Source organism: Grampus griseus (assembly GCF_964374135.1).
Source record: "Grampus griseus genome assembly, chromosome: 4".
Classification (NCBI taxonomy): domain Eukaryota; kingdom Metazoa; phylum Chordata; class Mammalia; order Artiodactyla; family Delphinidae; genus Grampus; species Grampus griseus.
In genome coordinates this window covers 46,962,894-46,980,482 of record NC_138997.1, presented here as the reverse complement: position 1 = coordinate 46,980,482, position 17,589 = coordinate 46,962,894, and the positions used below count along the sequence as shown (strand labels likewise).

The following is a 17,589-nucleotide window of genomic DNA, read 5'->3' as shown; positions in this document are numbered from 1 at the left end:
CAGACTGGGGCACGAACCCGTGTCCCCTGCATCGGCAGGCGGACTCTCAACCGCTGCGCCACCAGGGAAGCCCCGAGACTGCTGCATTTTATGACACCCGAACACAAAGCCTTTTTTTCCTTTTCAACCGGATCAGTCTCCATCCTGGGTTCAGGTGATCCCAGGCCCGGCTTTGGCCCGCGCTGCCCCAGCACTTCCCTGGTCCCCTTAGTCTCCAGTCACCAGAGGGATCCCCCTCTTCCGAAGGCTGCAGGGCTCTAGATGGAGCACAGGCTGTGAATCTGTAACAGTTACACATCCTCATTGTGGGCCTTTGTGGACACTCTTGCCCTGGACCCCATACACGTCGGGACTGGGCCCACTGCAAAACCTAACACTGGTTCAGAAGATCCCCTGCCACCTGAAGGAGGCGTTAGGTCATCTTCTTCTCCCATCTCACTACCCATGGCTTACGCCCATATCTGCCTTAACCGCAAAGCGGCCGAAGAGAAGGTACTCACCCTCCCTACGTCCTCTTTCTCTTCGCTGCCCCACCCAGAGAAGCCCCAATGTGGTTCCTCCAGAATTTCGGGTATCTGCTGGCATCCTTGCTCAGCAAAGCCTCCTCCTGAGGCCGGCCACCACAGTCAGCCTCCAGCTTAAAGATAATGAGTTTGGGGGGGGCATCTGACTGACAAAGACAGATGCTGCTTCTGGCGAAAAGAAAGAAAATGGTGTATTTCCTTTCCCCAGGAAGCACGACATTCTTCACAAACGTTATTTTCTCATTAGCACTCACAGCCTCCACAGGGAGCCTGATGATATCATGAGTCCTGATTTCACCCATAGAGAAATTGAGCCATACGCCAGTTCTGCCCGTTCTGATTCGATGGCTGGAAAACAGAAGGTCTTTTCCTCTTTTCGGACTAGAATTAGATCTCATTTCCATCAACAAAACACTCAGGAGGATATGGCTCTTCTGCTTTGAACAAGTGTCTTCTTAAACACAGTTTGATGGCTTTGGGGCATGCACATTCTGTCTAGACCTATGAGGGCTTTCAAATGCCATATGGTTGGACCAGACTCTGATTAGTAATGGGTTTGCAGATGTTAGATGAACCTTCTGGAGTGCCCTTAGCAGCCCAACCAAACGCAACATGGGGAATTTTGGTTAAGTGTGAGGGTCCCAAACAGCGGCTTCACTCAACCTAAACAACATTAAGACCTAGCTTTTATGTTCAAGTGTACATATCATTTTAAGATTATTTTGTACTCTCTCCCTCTCTTAAAAACTTGCTGAAGTTTAGTCCATTCAGTGCAGGGATGGTAAGGCCCGCTTGTGTTTAGGCCGACTGATGGCCAGCATTTCAATAGCTGGTGACTCTGGTCTATATCACGCACAGAGAGAAGAAATCCCTGCAGTTTCCAAAGTGGAAACAAGTGAGCAAAAATAGCAAAAGTATGTTTAGAGACTGGTCCAAAATATCCTATTAGCTGGTAGTTTTTATGGAACGTACAGACATATCAAAGGGAAGATGCATTTCTGCCATCATGGTCCAGCGTATAAGCCAGAGAATATTTGTTTTTCAAAAGGTAGAAAAATCCATGTTTTTACTGAATGAATATTTATGGAGCACTTTCTCTGGGCCAGGCACTAAGACACAAACAATAAGCTGCAGTCCCTGTTATTAGAGCTCCCAGCCTGATAGGAGACAAGCATGGGGAGAAATGGCTCAGGATAACGTGTGTTACGATTAGTGCTGTGGCCACACAGAGAAGAAGGGCTCTTTCAAGTTGGTGAATCTTCACAGAGGACGTAAGACTCCAGAGTTCTCAGAACTGGGCTGGGGAGAGGGGAGCCAGGGTGGGAAGAACAGCAGATGCAAATGCAGGGAGGGAGGCAGCAGGTAGTTCAGGAATGCACGCTGAATCGCAAGGCTTGTGAAGGGTGGGGTTGGGAAGTCATAAAAGGTGTTATGTGCTGAACCAAGGAGTTCGGAATTTATCCTGAGGCCATCCGTTATGGAGCCTGCAGCAGGATAAAAGGGAATAAAAGCGTTCACAGGGTTGGGTAATTTTTTTAAAGCCCACTCTATTGGCCCACACTAGAGAATGTATTATGGGAGACAGAGGAAAACTGGTGCTTGATTACCTTACAAACATGGGGCCCAGACTTCAAAAACACCCTTGCATTTCCCAGTACAATACAGTGGGATGGTTATAAGGTTAGCCTGGAGCCCGACAGTTTCAGGTTCAAGCTTCGGCTGTGCCACGTACTAGCTGTGTGACCTTAGGGAGGTTGCTTAACTTTTCTGATCCTCTGTTTTGTCATCTGTGAAACCAAGATAACAATGGATATTACTATTGAAGAGATGATGCATAGAAAGTGGTCAGCACAGTGTCCTTCATAGAGTCCTCAGCTCATTCTCTCATTCATATATAGGTATATATTTGCATTCCTACTGTGGATCAGACAATGAGGATATGTGGTGAGCAAATCCACTACAGTCCCCGCTCCATGTGAATCTTAGAGTCTAAAGGGGGAGGCATGCATTAAACAAAGCTTCCCATAAGTGATTACCTAGCTACGTGCCAGTTTCAGTGCTATGAAGTTAAGATACAAGGTGCTCTGAGCACATAAAGGGTTGAGGCTGGAGGAGGCGGGTGGATTTAGCAAAAGAATCAGCAAAGGCCCTTAAGCTAACACTAAAGGATGAATAGGAGTAACTCAGGCAGGCGTAAGAGGGAGAGCTGTTGAGGCAGAAGGACTAGGGTACAATAGAAAGCTGGTTTGGGGCTTCCTTGGTGGCGCAGTGGTTGAGAGTCCACCTGCCGATGCAGGGGACACGGGTTCGTGCCCTGGTCCGGGAAGATCCCACATGCCGCGGAGAGGCTGGGCCCGTGAGCCATGGCTGCTGAGCCTGCGCGTCCGGAGCCTGTGCTCCGCAACGGGAGAGGCCACGACAGTGAGAGGCCTGCGTACCGCAAAAAAAAAAAAAGCTGGTTTGTTCTGGGATCTGGTGGGGAGCAAGGCTGAAGAGGCAACACTGGGCTTGGGTCACAAAGAGCCTTCTAGGCCTCAGTGGGGATGTGAAGTTGTATCCTCTGTGCAGGCTTCCTTTCCTCCCCTCCACCCTCAAAGGGGAGTGACATGGTCCAGTTGGCCTTGACCGTTAGCAGTTCCTTAGCGTGCAGACCTTCAGCAGCTGTCGGGCCTCTGCAAGGCAGGCCTGGCGTGATCCCCCGAGACCGCAGGCCAAGGCACCACTCGGGCTGACTTGGCCGCCCAGGAGAGCACTTGACTGTGTTTTGATCGAATTTCACCGAATTTGCCAAAGCTTTGTCACATGTTTTCTCAGGCACTTGACAAGCCAAGGGCAGGAGAGGACATGCTGTGGGGGATTAGGGGGAGAGAACAGGTGAGCAACACAGGTAATCAGGCCATCTGGGACTCTGGCACTGACCCAGTTTGCTGCTCACAAAACCCAGGAAGAAGTGGCAGTTCAGGGCACTCATTATCCAGCGGCTGCCAACGTTGCAGACCTATCTTCCTGACACCCAGTTGGGCAGGAGGCAAGAGCACATCCACAGAACGCAGACTCTCCACTGGAATATCCTGTAACTCCCCTCAGCACTGGGAGAACTCGCCTACCTGTCCCAGCCATCAGCCCCCAAATCTCTCTTCCCAGCAAGGCAAGAAACCCGGGCTCAAGCCAGACCTGTTTTTTTTCACATATCAGAGGATAGTACACATGGAAACAAATAGTTTTCTACCCACCTAAGCATCTGCTTTTCTTCTGAGCAACAATCTGGCAGCTATGCTTACAACATAAAAGCTTTAATTTGACCAAACTTCAGGAAAGACTTCCATTTGTAAATTTACAAGGAGGAATTTCAGATTAAGTTGGCCCTTATACCCCTAGATCTCTCATTTGGGCCAAGTCTGAGAGATTTCCTTCTTTGAGTCACTCCATTTCAGGCATGTGAGCCTGTCACTGCCTGGGCACGGACACCATGTCTGGTAAAGTCACCTCTAATTTAGCAGTTAATGGGTTCAATTTCTTTATTCTATTTACTCTGCCATTTTCTCAAGGAAATATTAGAAATAATTCTTTTCTTCAGAAAGTAGCTCTACTTTGGGTGGGAAGGTGTATGGGGCACTACATTATTTTTTGGGGGGGTTGGTTTTGTTTACTTTTAATGACTTTTTGGAAGTATAGTTGATTTACAATATTGTGTTAGTTTCAGGTGTACAGCTAAGTGATTCAGTTATACATATGCCTATTCTTTTTCAGATGCGTTTCCCTTATAGGTTATTACAAAATGTTGAGTATAGTTCCCTGTGCTATACAGTAGGTCCTTGTTGGTACATTATTTTAACTTCTTTAGCTGTGCAGTCTCACATGGGCTCCTCCTTGCTTATTCTATAATGGTGGTTGCTAAAGTACGTTCTACCTGCCTTTTCGAGGCTGGGCACAGTGTGCTGGTGGGGAATTCTAATTCTGACCCTGTCTCTACATGATTCTTTCCAGGCAACACTGCCCAACTTCTTCTCTTAGATGTGTAAGGTCAATTACATCACTTCCCCTCCCTGTGTCTGTTCCCTCATTTATCAAATGAGGGGCTGTAATCATGCATCACTTAGACCCTCTCTAGCTCTAAAAAATTTTTTGAAATCCTGGGATATATCCTTAGCTGTTTGAGTTAATCAATTTTGTAGTCCTGTGGAAACACGGGTCCTACCTATGATAAAGCAGAAATGATATTTCCTCAGGCTATCTCAGTGATTCTCAATGTTGAAACCAATGGGATGGCATTTGGAGATGGGGCTTTTGGGAAGTAATTAGGGTTAGATGAGGGCGGGGCCCACATCATGAGATTAGTGTTCTTATTAGAAGAGACACCAGAGGGCTTTCTTCACCACCCCCTCCCCCAAGCACGTACCAAGGAAAGGCCATGTGAGGTCACAGCTAGAAGGTTGCCACTTACAAGCCAGGAACAGAGAGCTCTCACAAGAACCTGAATTGGCCCACATCAGACTTCTCAGCCTCCAAACTGTGAGAAGCAAATTTCTACTGTTAAAGCCACCTAGTCTATGGTACTTTTTTCTGGCAGCCTGAGCCAACTAGGACAGCAAGCATTCTCTAGGATAGTCATGGCACCTGAGCCTTGGATATCTTCATGATGAAAGTCATGGCGCCTGAGCCTTGGATATCTTCATGATGAAAGTCATGGCGCCTGAGCCTTGGATATCTTCATGATGAAAGTCATGGCACCTGAGCCTTGGATATCTTCATGGCGCCTGAGCCTTGGATATCTTCGTGATGAAAGTCATGGTGCCTGAGCCTTGGATATCTTCATGGCGCCTGAGCCTTGGATATCTTCGTGATGAAAGTCATGGTGCCTGAGCCTTGGATATCTTCATGGCTCCTGAGCCTTGGATATCTTCATGAAGACCAACCCTCATGTACTCAGAGCAATATGGAATGTATCATCGAACAGGCAAAGCAGAGGCTTTTAATGCCTTGTCCAAGTGAAGATGAGCAGCGTTGTCCCACAATTTCTATGCATTGCTGTTTGTTAGGAGTCGGAATTATCTGAACGAGACTGCAAAGTACTTTAAATAAGTACTAAATAGGTAGCCATGGGAATGACCACCTCAGTCCTCTTTGGAAGCAGGAAGGGTAGGAGTTATAAAAGTATATGAGTCAGAATTAAACAAGAAAATGGATGTCTCCAGCCACAAAACTAATTCTTGCAGCATGTCATTTTCAGCACTATAATGATTTCCATAGTACAGCTTTTAGCTCCACTGGAAATGACAATGCAGGTGTCGCCCTGAATATCATACACTTTAATGGCATCTTGTGTAGTCTCATCCTTTCAGAACCAACTCAAATGTCATCTCTTCTGTGACTTTTCTAAATGTCATTTGAAAATGACTTTGTATATTTTTGCATTCCATAGTCCCCATACAATATTTATTCATCTTTCCTTGGGGCTCCCAGTGCAACTTGCTTGTAATTCCATAAGATGCTTATCACATCATATTACAGAAAGTTGTGTGTCCTTTCTGTTCTGTTAGATAGTGAACTCTTTGAGGGTAAGGCCATGGACATAGAAGTTACTCAATAAAAGCTTGAATGAATGAATGAAGTCTTGCTCCTTTGCATATGACTCATTCTTCATTCATCCCAGAATTCCAAAGCCTCTGACTCAGCTGCCAGACTAAGGCTCTACCTCCATCTGCCCACCTATTATATGATACTAGAAACAGTAGTTAAACATTGTCTCTTTTTTTTTGGCCTCAGAATCTTTAATGAGCTATGAGAGCTACCAGGATGCAAAGCCAGTATGCTCTAAGGTCACATACGAAGATTTGGTATTTTCATAATATTTGTCCCAACTGTTGTTTTGTCCATATTTCAAAGACCTCTTGACCTATATTCATCCTGAAATTGTTGACACTTCACAGCTCCCAAAAGTCAACCACAGAAACATGGACTATTATGTGGCTTAATTTGGGAGGTGTGCCCCCAGTTTACTAGCAGAGTAACTTTCCTGTAGTTTACGGTCTTGACCAACACCTTTAAATAAAATTAAACCAATCAGCTTGGCAGGGGTCAGGTGAAAGCCCATCAGAAATGAACACGCAACATCGCTAAAATGACAAGCCACTGGAAAATACAGTCAGTACACAGAGAACTTTTCAGGATCCCATAGATGGATGGAAACTGTCGCTTTATACACAGATATCATGAATTAGCTAACAAAAGTCCCTCTGTCGTGATACTTACTGATTAAGATGTAACTTCCTCTCAGAAAAAAAAATTAAACCAATCATTTTGATAACAATCCAAGTGTTAAATTCAGTTAAATATTGAGAAAACTCTGTTTTCAGGTTAAATTCTATAGCACAATTTTCCATCAGCTACTGAGTCTGTCATGCAGATGAATGAAGAAGTGAGCAGATCTTATCCCAAATGCTTACATCCCTCTGCATTCCTCTTTTCTCCCTTCCTCTGTGCGAAAATCTGGCCCATTTTTTTTTCCCTTATGAATCTTGATCATGTTTGGCTATTACCTATATGCTACCCCCAAGGAAATCTCCTCAGAGTTTGGAGAGTTAAATAGTTGAAGACCTAACAAGACATCAGGCATCAGTGTATGTTGTGGTGGAAGGACAGAGGTTGACATTGTAAGCAAGTTTCCTGCCTTCAAATAACACCAGGTAGGCAGCCAGCCCCCAGGCAGCTATGATGGATGTGGCCATACTAAGTGATGTGTTGAAGGGAGTAGAGAAATACTGGGGTATTGTTTTAAATAAAGTTCCTAAGTTAATTCATTTTTCCACGCTCCCTCTTTACCTCCCTCCTTATCTCCCTTACTCTCTCCTTTCCTCTCTCCTTCCTTCCTCCCTCCCTCCCTCTCTTCCTTCCTTCCTTCCCCCCTTCCTTCCTCCTTTCCTCAAGTACTTATTGAGCAATTATGATGACCTAGGCACTCTTCTAGGCTTGGAGGAAACAGCAATAAATAAGACCAGGTCCCTGTACCCTCATGGAGCTTACATTCTGGTAGAAGAGAGGTAAATTAGGCAAATAAATAATATGTAGTTTCAAGAAGAAACTATTTTATTTTATTTATTTTTATGAAAAATAAAAATGAGCAAAGGGTGTGACAGTTCCTCAAAAAATTAAACATAAAATTACCATATGAACCACCAATTCCACTTTTGAGTATATAGACCCCAAACAATTGAAAGCATGGTCTCAGACAGATATTTGTGCACACGTATTCAGAGCAGCATAATTCACAATAGGCAAAAGATGGAAGAAACCCAAGTGGCCATCAGTGGATGAATGGATAAACAAAATGTGGTATACATACAATGGAATATTATTTCGCCTTAGAAAGCAAGGAAATTCTGGCATGTGCTATAACATGGATGAACCTTGACAATATTTTGCTAATAAGTGAAATAAGTCAGAAACAAAAGGACAAATATCGTATGATTCTATTTATATGAGGTACCTAAAGCAGTCATATTCGTAGAGATAGAAAGTAGAATAGTGGTTTCCAGGAGCTGGGGAAAGGGAAGAATAGAGTGTTATTGTTTAATGGGTACAGGATTTCAGTTTGGGAAGATGAAAAAGTTCTGGAGATGGATGGTGGTGACGGTTGAACGATAGTGAAAAGGTACTTAGGGCCAATGAACTGTACACTTAAAAACGGTTAAAATGTTATGTATATTTTAACAATAAAAAAATCAAAAAATCTTTTAAAAAATAAGCAAGGGGAAGGAGTAGGAATGACTTTGGTTAGGACTGTCTGGGGAAGGCTCCTCTGAGGAGGAGCTGACATTTGAGTTGAGATCAACTAGAATGATGATGAGAACATGGGATGATGACATAGGGGAGTAGTTTTGGATTTTGTTCTAAGCACAACCTTGGGAAGGTTTTGGTCAGTTAATCTGATTTGCCACTTTAAAATATTATACTGGCTGCCATGTGAAAAGTAGACTGAAAGGAAGAAATCTGGAAGCTAGAAGACCAATTAAGAGACTGTGGCAGGGCTTCCCTGGTGGTGCAGTGGTTGAGAGTCCGCCTGCCGATGCAGGGGACACGGGTTCGTGCCCCGGTCCGGGAAGATCCCACATGCCGCGGAGTGGCTGGGCCCGTGAGCCATGGCCGCTGAGCCTGCGCGTCCGGAGCCTGTGCTCCGCAACGGGAGAGGCCACAACAGTGAGAGACCTGCGTACCGCAAAAAAAAAAGAAAAAAAAACAACTGTGGCAGTTGTCTAGACAAGTGACTGGTGGCTCAGGTGATGTTGAGATAATAAGGGAGGTGATGAGCAGAGATTGGATCGGGATATCTTTTTAAGGTAGAGTCATCATGATTTGCTGATGGATTGGATGGAGGAGGGGCAGTGAGGGAAAGAGATGCATTAAGGATGATATCTGGGTTTTCAACTGAGTAACTGATAGGTCTTGCCATCCACTGAGATGGAAATGACTAGAGGAAAAGCTAGTTGGGGAATGGTAAAGGGTGTGGAGAGGCAATCAAGAGATGTGTTACATAAAAAGTGAAATCATAAACTCAGGGTCTAGCAGAGTGCTAGTACATAGAAGCCATTTATTAAATACTTGAATGAATAAATGAATGAATGAATGAATGAAACTGAATGGGTAAATGGAGGTAGGGAGGAACGAAGAAAGGAAACTAATTCTAAATTTTACAAAATATGAAAGAGAATATTTGGCGAAATGACATGATGGTAAAGACACCAGGCTAGAATTTGGGAGAACTAGGTTCGAGTCTAAGAAAATAGTTCCAAACTTCAGATTCCTTCTTCCTGTCAGCTTTTAATCTGTGACCTCCCCCTTTACTCCTCCACAGGAAATGCGCTCACAGCTTTATTCACCCCGGTGGACAAGCCCATAACCCTTGCATCCCTGTACGAGGTTGCGGAGCTCACAACCCTAACAGGGAGCAGCCAATCAGTGAGCTCCTACGGCAGGGGACAGCCAATCAATGAGCTCCTCTGACAGGGACGAGCCAATCAGTGAGTGGTTGGCTTTGCACTCACCAACCATGCCTTTTCCCCACACCCATCACACAGGCTGGGCATCCCCGCAAGCATTGTGCAACAGCTCCCTCGACTGTCCAGACCAATTCCCATAAAATCAATTCCACAGAGTGTCTCGGTTTTTAAGGGCCTGGCTTTCAGCAAGCAGAAGACAAGGTTAGTTCATGCTGTGTACTGGCTGGACTTGTGTTGACCGATCCACTAATTGCTCCTGCAGAGCCTTCAGGCTGGTTCCTACTGATAGTCACCAAGGGAGGAGAGAGCAACAGTGGGAAGAAACTATTTTTAAAGTCACCTTCACAGTTACAGAGGCACAGTGTAAAATGAGAAAGACGTGAAAATACTGTAAAACGGCCTCGCCGCGCAGGTTTTCACACATTAACCACCTTTGTACTGGCTCTTCTACAGGACTGAGGCTACAGAGCGCGTCTGAATCAGCCCTCTCGCCTGTTTCTCTTCCGGCAAAGAGCAGCCCACCAACGGCCTTCTCTCCGCAAAGCCCTCCCGCCTCCCCTACCGGTGGAACACCCAGCAGCTCGGTCCTCCCAGATACAGCATCGGCCCGGACATCTCCATCCGCCAAGAACGTCTCCACAGAGCCCAGAGAAGAGGAACCCACCAGCCCAGCCTCCAACTGGGAGGGCACAGACACAGCCGCCTCACCAACAAGCGGTGGGGTCCACTTAACACCCACGCTCGAGGAACACACTTCAGACACTCCCGAAGCCGGGGTGGCAGCTACAGGGTCGCAGCCCCCCGTTGAGTCTCCCGCACTCACCTCCCCTCAAGCGCCAGCCTCATCACCTTCACCCCCATCAACCTCACCACCAGAGGAGGTTCCCTCTGCCCCTGTGAGCACCAACCGTAACTCCGCTGAGGCCAGCACCAAGCCCACAGGAGCTCTAACCACATCAGAGCCCCCAGCGGAGGAGCACATCTCTGGCCACGTAGCCACTTCACATGCCCCTGCCGAGCCAGTGCCCACCGAGACCACGGCCCAAGCAACTGTGCCCCCCAGAGTGACCTGTATGCTGATAGACACGGAGACCACCACTGCCCCCCCCGGGGTGATCATGCAGGAAGTGGAGCATGCGCTAAGTTCAGGTGAGTCTCTGGCTAGAACACGTGGCCTTGATGACACTGAGGTGCTAAGAATGCCGTTCAGTTGACCAAACACAATGGATTAAGTTTGAATGTTGGAGTGCAACACCGAGCTAAATTATAATTCCTAAGAATTTCCACAAGTTCAAACTTTACTTTTAGTCTCTTAATGATTTCCCCATGATAGTTCATTAATTGTGGCCAATCTTTATAATTTGTCTTCACGTACGTCTTCATGTATGTAAACCAATGAGACTGGTTAAGCAAAGGCTTTGGGTTGAGCTTCCTAGGTTTCAGTTCTGGCTCCTGACCTTGGGCAAATTACTTCATCAGGGTGCCCTTATTTTTCCTCATCTGTAAAATAGGGATAAAGAAAGCTGTATCCTACATGGTTCTTGTGGAGATTAAATGAAATGACATATAAAGTGCCTAGAATAGTTCCCGGCAGAGAGTAAGTACTCAGGAAATATCCGTTGTTATTATGATTTTGCTCGATGTATTAATGCAGTGTTTACCTCATGGAAACAGTCAAAGAAAGTAGGGCGGGGGGTGGAGAGAATGTGCTTATTCTTGATATATTTCATGGGAAAGACAACAACTTTTGTGGAATGTCACGTTTGTTTTTATTCTCCCAGCAGCCCTGTAAAGTTAGTATTATTTTTATCTTGATTTTGCAGTCTTGGAAATTATGATAGAGAGAGATTTAGGGTCTCTTCTGAGGTCACATGCATCTGACATTGAGGTGAAGTCTGGAAACTTCAGGGCATTGGTCAGGAAAAGGCCTTAGTAGGAACATTTGGCCTCTTGATTAAGAAACAGTGAGGTGAGAGCAGCCAGCAGATGAAGGGGAAAATGGAGCGTTAGGCCCTCGCCTGAGTCATCTTGCCAGGGGCCACGGACTCAGAGGGGAGTATTTGGGACTGAGCCACACAGCACCAGCTGGGGTCAAAGAAATGGCTGTGACCGAGGAGAAATTAACATCTTTTAACAAATAACTGATAAACAACCATTACGAATGGAAACTCTGGTACACAGTGGAGGCGGGGAGAAACAGAGCTCAGATTAACAAGACATAACTCCTCATGGAAGAGCTCACAGTTTACTAAGGGACAAGGTCCCAAAGAATTGCAAATTCTTATTTCAAAGGCCCAGTATCAGTGAGAGTCCCAACAAGAGAGAGAGATGCAATCAAACTGGGCTAAAGGAATGAATTACAAAGGTACAGCTGGTGGTGTATAAGAAAACCACAGGGCATCATAATTGCAGAGCTGTCATGAGTCAGACCTAGGAGGAGAGAATAGTAACCAGAACCCAGAAGGAGGGTCTTGTAGAATAGACCACCCTGGGAGGAGTCGGGACTCTTGGGGGAGGGGCACAACTAACTCAAGGTTAACCTCTGGGAGTGAAGGGAATCTATACTCTGCCCTCCCTCTCCCCCCCTACTCTGATAGGCAGCCAGAAGCCAAGGACAAGGAAGCCCATTGTGGTGCATACAGTTCAGCCTCCTGGAGGGCAAGTCAGAGAGCAAAGTGGAGAAAGGTGGAGAGTGGATCTGCAGAGGCAAAAGGAGGGAATCCGGCACTCGCAGTCCAAGCATAGCTTCCTCTGCATAGCCCCGTCCCCATTAGCGCCCTGTTTGTACCTCCGGCCAGTACTCAGCACGCTGTGTTTAGATGTGTGCTTTCTGTCTTTACTTTCTGCCACATCCCCACTTTCTGTCTGATACTTTCCATGCTGCCAGCATGCAGGGAATATCTCAAGAATGGACCCGGTACCTGGAGGAGAGTGGGTGTTGACTTCGAGTCCTCAGGTCTGTCCCTAACAAAGGTGCCATCCAAGAACAGGCTTGAGGCAGTGGCCCCATCTCTTCCCTTCCCACCACCTGCACTACTTTCTCAGTTTTCTAACTGGTTTCCCTTCCTCCACCCTCTGCCCCCTCCACCCTCTGCCCCCTCCAGGATACTGCCCCCTCCACAATACAGTATATTGTGCTCAATATACTGAGCACAAATTCTGAGCTTGGCATGCAAGAGACTCCCTAATGTGGCGTAACCTACTACTTTTTCCAAGTCCCTCAGTTTCATGGGCTAGATTATCCAAGACAGCCCTGTTCCACTGTTCTGGCTTGTGTTTTCGACCATGTGTCTTGATTTCCTCAACTCAAAGCCAGCAGGGCTAAGAGACACAAAATTAGTGACAGAGCTGGGTCATGGACCAGAACTTTATAGTTCTAGGGAATATGGCCCCCAGTAAGAACTCCAGGGTAAATGAATGAAGGAAAGATTGATTGACTTGAGAGGAAGGTGTGACAGGTCAGAGGGAGATCACTGAACATGGCCAGTGTACATTTCATAGACCCAAGGGGATTCATCCCTTATGATCTATTAAATCGAAGAATATTTATTGTGCAGCCACCAGGACCTGGTGCTTGATGCAAAGAAGTATTAATAAGCGTAAGACCTGTCCTCTGAGATGTTACGGTTTGAGTAAAAAGAAAGGACACAAGTAACTCTTAACACCACTCAGTTTCTGATCTGAGAATGAACCAGGGTGGGTGGGAGGATCTTTGAGCAGATATGATACAAGCGATTCATTTCAAGGGTGAAGAAACTGCGTCCCAGAAGTTTGGAGTGACTCACCCAAGGTTACACCGCCCAGTGGTAAAGCTGGGCCCAGAGCCCAAATCCTTTAAACCACCACTGGGTCTTCTTTAAGCTCCAGCATTGCCGCACTGCTCCACCATCAGCCCAGCAGACTAGGCAGTACCCTGTGACACTGTGCTCACAGGTGACTATCTGCAGATGTTTTTGTTTTAGAGACTCTTGTGCTGCCTTCATAGTGGCAGTAATCATACTGCACTTTTGTTGAGCATGTTGTCTTCTTCTGTATGAGTTCACATAGCATATTTCTATAATCCAAGGACTTGTCCATTCAACAAGTATCCAGACATAGTCACCAATAAATAATTCAAAAACAAGGTAAATGTTATGGGAGTTAGATTTGACTGGCGGGATTAGGGAAGGTTTCATGATAGAGGGAGCACATGAACTGAGTTGTAGGAGATGAAGGGAATTGCAGCCCGAGGAGAAGACAGGGCAGGGGAGATTCAGGCACCTGTGTGCTGCACATACCTGGGTGCAGAATCCAGCCGGCAGTTGCAAGCACGGAAATTGCTCTGGTCGGGGTATCTGGTACCCTCCACACTGCCAGCTCTGAGGGTTAATTCTTAGTCCTGGCATACCCGACCTAGCAGCAGCATTTGACACGGATGGTCACTGCCCTCATTTTGAAGCACTGTTTCCACTTGACCTTCAGGACAGTCTCTCTTGGTTCGTCACACTGCTCCTTCTCCGTGTCTGTCACCTTACTTCACCCCCTCACCTTCCTACACTGGAGCACCCCAGGGCCAACACTGTCTTCCTCTCCCCCAGCTCTCCACACGCACGCTCTCCTCTTCTCCCCACACTCACTCCTGAGATGACCTCATCACATCTCGTGACTTAAACCAAACGTAAAATAGATAGCTAGTGGGAAGCAGCCACATAGCACAGGGAGATCAGCTCGGTGCTTTGTGACCACCTAGAGGGGTGGGATAGTGAGGGTGGGAGGGAGGGCGACGCAAGAGGGAGGGGATATGGGAACATATGTATAACTGATTCACTTTGTTATAAAGCAGAAACTAACACACCATTTCAAAGCAGTTATACTCCAATAAAGATGTAAAAAAAAATACAAAATAAATTAAAAAAAAAAATGCCATCCACATGCTGATAGCCCGGAGATGTAAAATTCTGTCCCTGTTTTGTTTCATTGAACTAAAGACATGTCAACACCCAGCTGTCAGCTAACTCATGGTCTCCACTTGGGTGGCTCTTAGGCATTTCAGATGTCATACGGATCAGATGAATTACTGATTTCCTCACCCCTCCGTCCAGTCCTCCCTCAGAAACTGTGGGATAATCCTAGACTTCTTTCATCTCTCACATACGCTGCATCTGGTCCCTCAGAACCCAATTTCCTCTCACCCCTCGGTCCTCTCTCACATGTGGGACTTTAATACCCCTGTAACTGATCTCACTACTCACCACACCCTTGCCGGAGCGACCCTTTTCAAAACCCAGGACAGATCCTGTCCCTCCTCAGCTCTAACACTCCATTCGCTTGCCCTTCTGAATCAGAGTAAGAGCTGAAGTCTGTGTCATGCCTGCAGTGCTCAGCACACTCGGAACCCGCCCTGCCTCAATGCTCTCGCCTGCTTCCACTTTCACCAGCAAACACACTGCAATCTTACGGCTTCTTGAACAGACCGCAGACACTCTTGCCCCAGGGCCTTTGCATTTACCATTCCCTCTGCCTGAAACATTTTCCTGCTGGGTCTTCAGTGGCTCGCTCCTTGTCATCAGGAAGGACTTTGTGCAGCTGTCATCTCCTCAGGAGCCTTTCCTCATACCCCTCTCTGAAACAGTAATCGCATCGCCATGGATCCCTTTATCCTGCTTTACTTTCCTTTTAATCACTTACCACTTGCTGACATCATCTCATTTATTTGGTGAGTAGGTGTCTGCTTTCTGCCACTAGACTGTCAGCTCCATGAAAGCAAGGACGTTGCTCACAAACGGGAGGATGTAGGTTACATCCCCAACCCCTGAGACAGAGCCTGACACATGGTAGACTTGAAATGACACTTGTTGGATAAATGTATGAAAGAGGCAATCAGCCAGTACCAGGGAAGCTATTTAATCTCTCTGAGCCTTGGTCTTCTCACCAATAAAATGGGATAAGGGTAGTCTCCAAATGATGGGGTTATTAAAAAGTTTAATGGAGATAAGAAACTAAATACCCCTGTAACTGATCTCACTACTCACCACACCCTCACCAGAGAGACCTGGAGAGGGTCTATGTACAGCATAGTGGCTGTTGAGCTATGACTCTGTTGATGTCTGTGCTTGTTATTTTACTATTATTTACCACTATCAGCAGCATCATCATTATTGTTATTATTTTGCTATTGTGATTGCTATTGTTACTGTGTTTATCATAATGAAGACTGCCCATCATCTTCAACGAACTCTTACTGAGCTCTCACTGTGAGTCAGGCATCTGGCTAGACAGTGAAGATTTGGCCGTGAATGAGACAGTCGCCACCCTTGTGGAGTTTACAGTGTCGCGTGTACCCAGCACGGCAAGTAGCCTGTGGATCCCAGGATGGAGTGTGGAGGAAGACATTGCAGAAGAAGCCGGAAGGAAGATTTCAGGACAAGTGTTAGAGGACCCTGAGTAACAGGATGAGGCAACTTACTTTACTTGACAAGCCATTGATAGTCACCAAAGGCTTTTGATCAGAGGCAGAACGTGTTCAGAATTATACTTAAGAATATTCAACTGGCAGGAATCCATGTACATAAACTGTAGGGAGTTCAGGACTGGTGACACGTAGACCGGTTTATACCTGGTTTCCGGTTGGCCGTTGTCACTGACAGACCATGTCATTTAGCTACTCTGACTTTAAGCTCTCTTCATTATAAACTGAACACAAGAGAGACAATCTTCCAGGGGTTTTGTTGTTGTTGTTGTTGGCTTATCACACCACAAAAATTGTTTCTTAGAATTATCCAAGGCAGAAGGAATGAGATTCACGTTCATACGAGGCTTACTGAGAATATACGTGTTCTAAGAACTGGGCTCGTGACTGGCACAGGTAGCCCTCCATCTAATCTTCAGAACATTCCAGCGAGGTGAGCCGGATGGTGTATCTCTGCTGTAGGTGACAAAACAGGCACAGAGAGGTTTAGTGACTTAAGTCCTCACTTGAGTGACCAGGCTAGGATTCAAATTCAGTTCTCCTGAGTGACCCGAAGTCAGGTCTTCCTTCCACTGAACCCATCCTAGCTGAATTCGTAGAAATGAAAAGTTGGGAAGGACCTACGGCCTCCAGACCTGCTGTGGATATGAGCCACATGGGATGCTGTCAAACTCCCAGGGCTGCCAGCTGGGCCTGAGGGGTGGAGCTTCCCGATGGGAGGAGAAGCAGGTGGTAGCCGCCGCCATCCGAAAGCGGCTGTGCAGAAGAAACGGGTTTTCATTTTCGTTTTTCAGTTTTTGTTTTGCTTTTAAAGGAAAAGAGAGAGAGATGTGATGTGTTAAATAAGGATCGTCTGGGTTATTAAATCAGCGCTCTTCAAGGGTGGAAGCTGTGACTACAGTATGTTTGCGACATCCTGAACTGAACTGAATGGTGCTGTGTGAACGCTTAAGGGATAAACTGATACTGCACACCAAGTGATACTCGAATCGTCCCCAATTCCTACATATGCAAACTTTAAAATTATAGTCACTCGGCTTGTTGCAGACTGGGTATTCTCTTTTGTCTATAAAATCCAAGTGGCCCCTGGTCTTATGCTGTCCTGTGCTTTCCATTACAAAGAGAAGGACTCTTAATTGTGAAAATGGGTGAAGGCCTTTGAACTTTAATTTGCTAGTCTGACTCCAGATTTATTCAGGACAAACTGTGCTAATAAATACCCTGAAAGGAATGACACCAAGCAGGCACAGATATCTAATCCTCTCTGCATCCGTACCTGCAAGGGACTTTCAGCTGTCAAAACACCTCCTTATTCCAGACCAACTCTTAGGATAAATATAGATTTGAAAAATGAATTAACTCCTAGAAAAGGGGGAAGAATCATTTTTAAAGTATACGTAGAAAGATTTTAGGAGTAAAAATATATATATGTATTGTAAGTAATACAATAGTAAGTTAATGACCATTATATTTCGATGATCTATTCAAAATATATTAAAGGGGGAAATGAGGATTTAACAAAAAAAGTAAAAGAGCGTTAAACATTTATTGATCAGATTCTTCCAGATTGCCCAAAATATATCAGAAAGCAATAATCCTAAAAAATATTGTATCTATCCTA

The 17,589-nt window shown here is 45.8% G+C and overlaps 1 protein-coding gene across 1 annotated transcript in view; it reads left to right on the top strand.

The window, feature by feature from the left end:
* PARM1 (prostate androgen-regulated mucin-like protein 1) overlaps nucleotides 1-17,589 on the top strand; it is a 100,584-nt gene that overhangs the window by 54,488 nt on the left and 28,507 nt on the right. Inside the window, exon 2 of the mRNA XM_082652651.1 lies at nucleotides 9,974-10,669. Within this exon, the coding sequence (XP_082508777.1) occupies nucleotides 9,974-10,669 (696 nt within the window). The remainder of the gene's footprint in view (nucleotides 1-9,973; nucleotides 10,670-17,589) is intronic.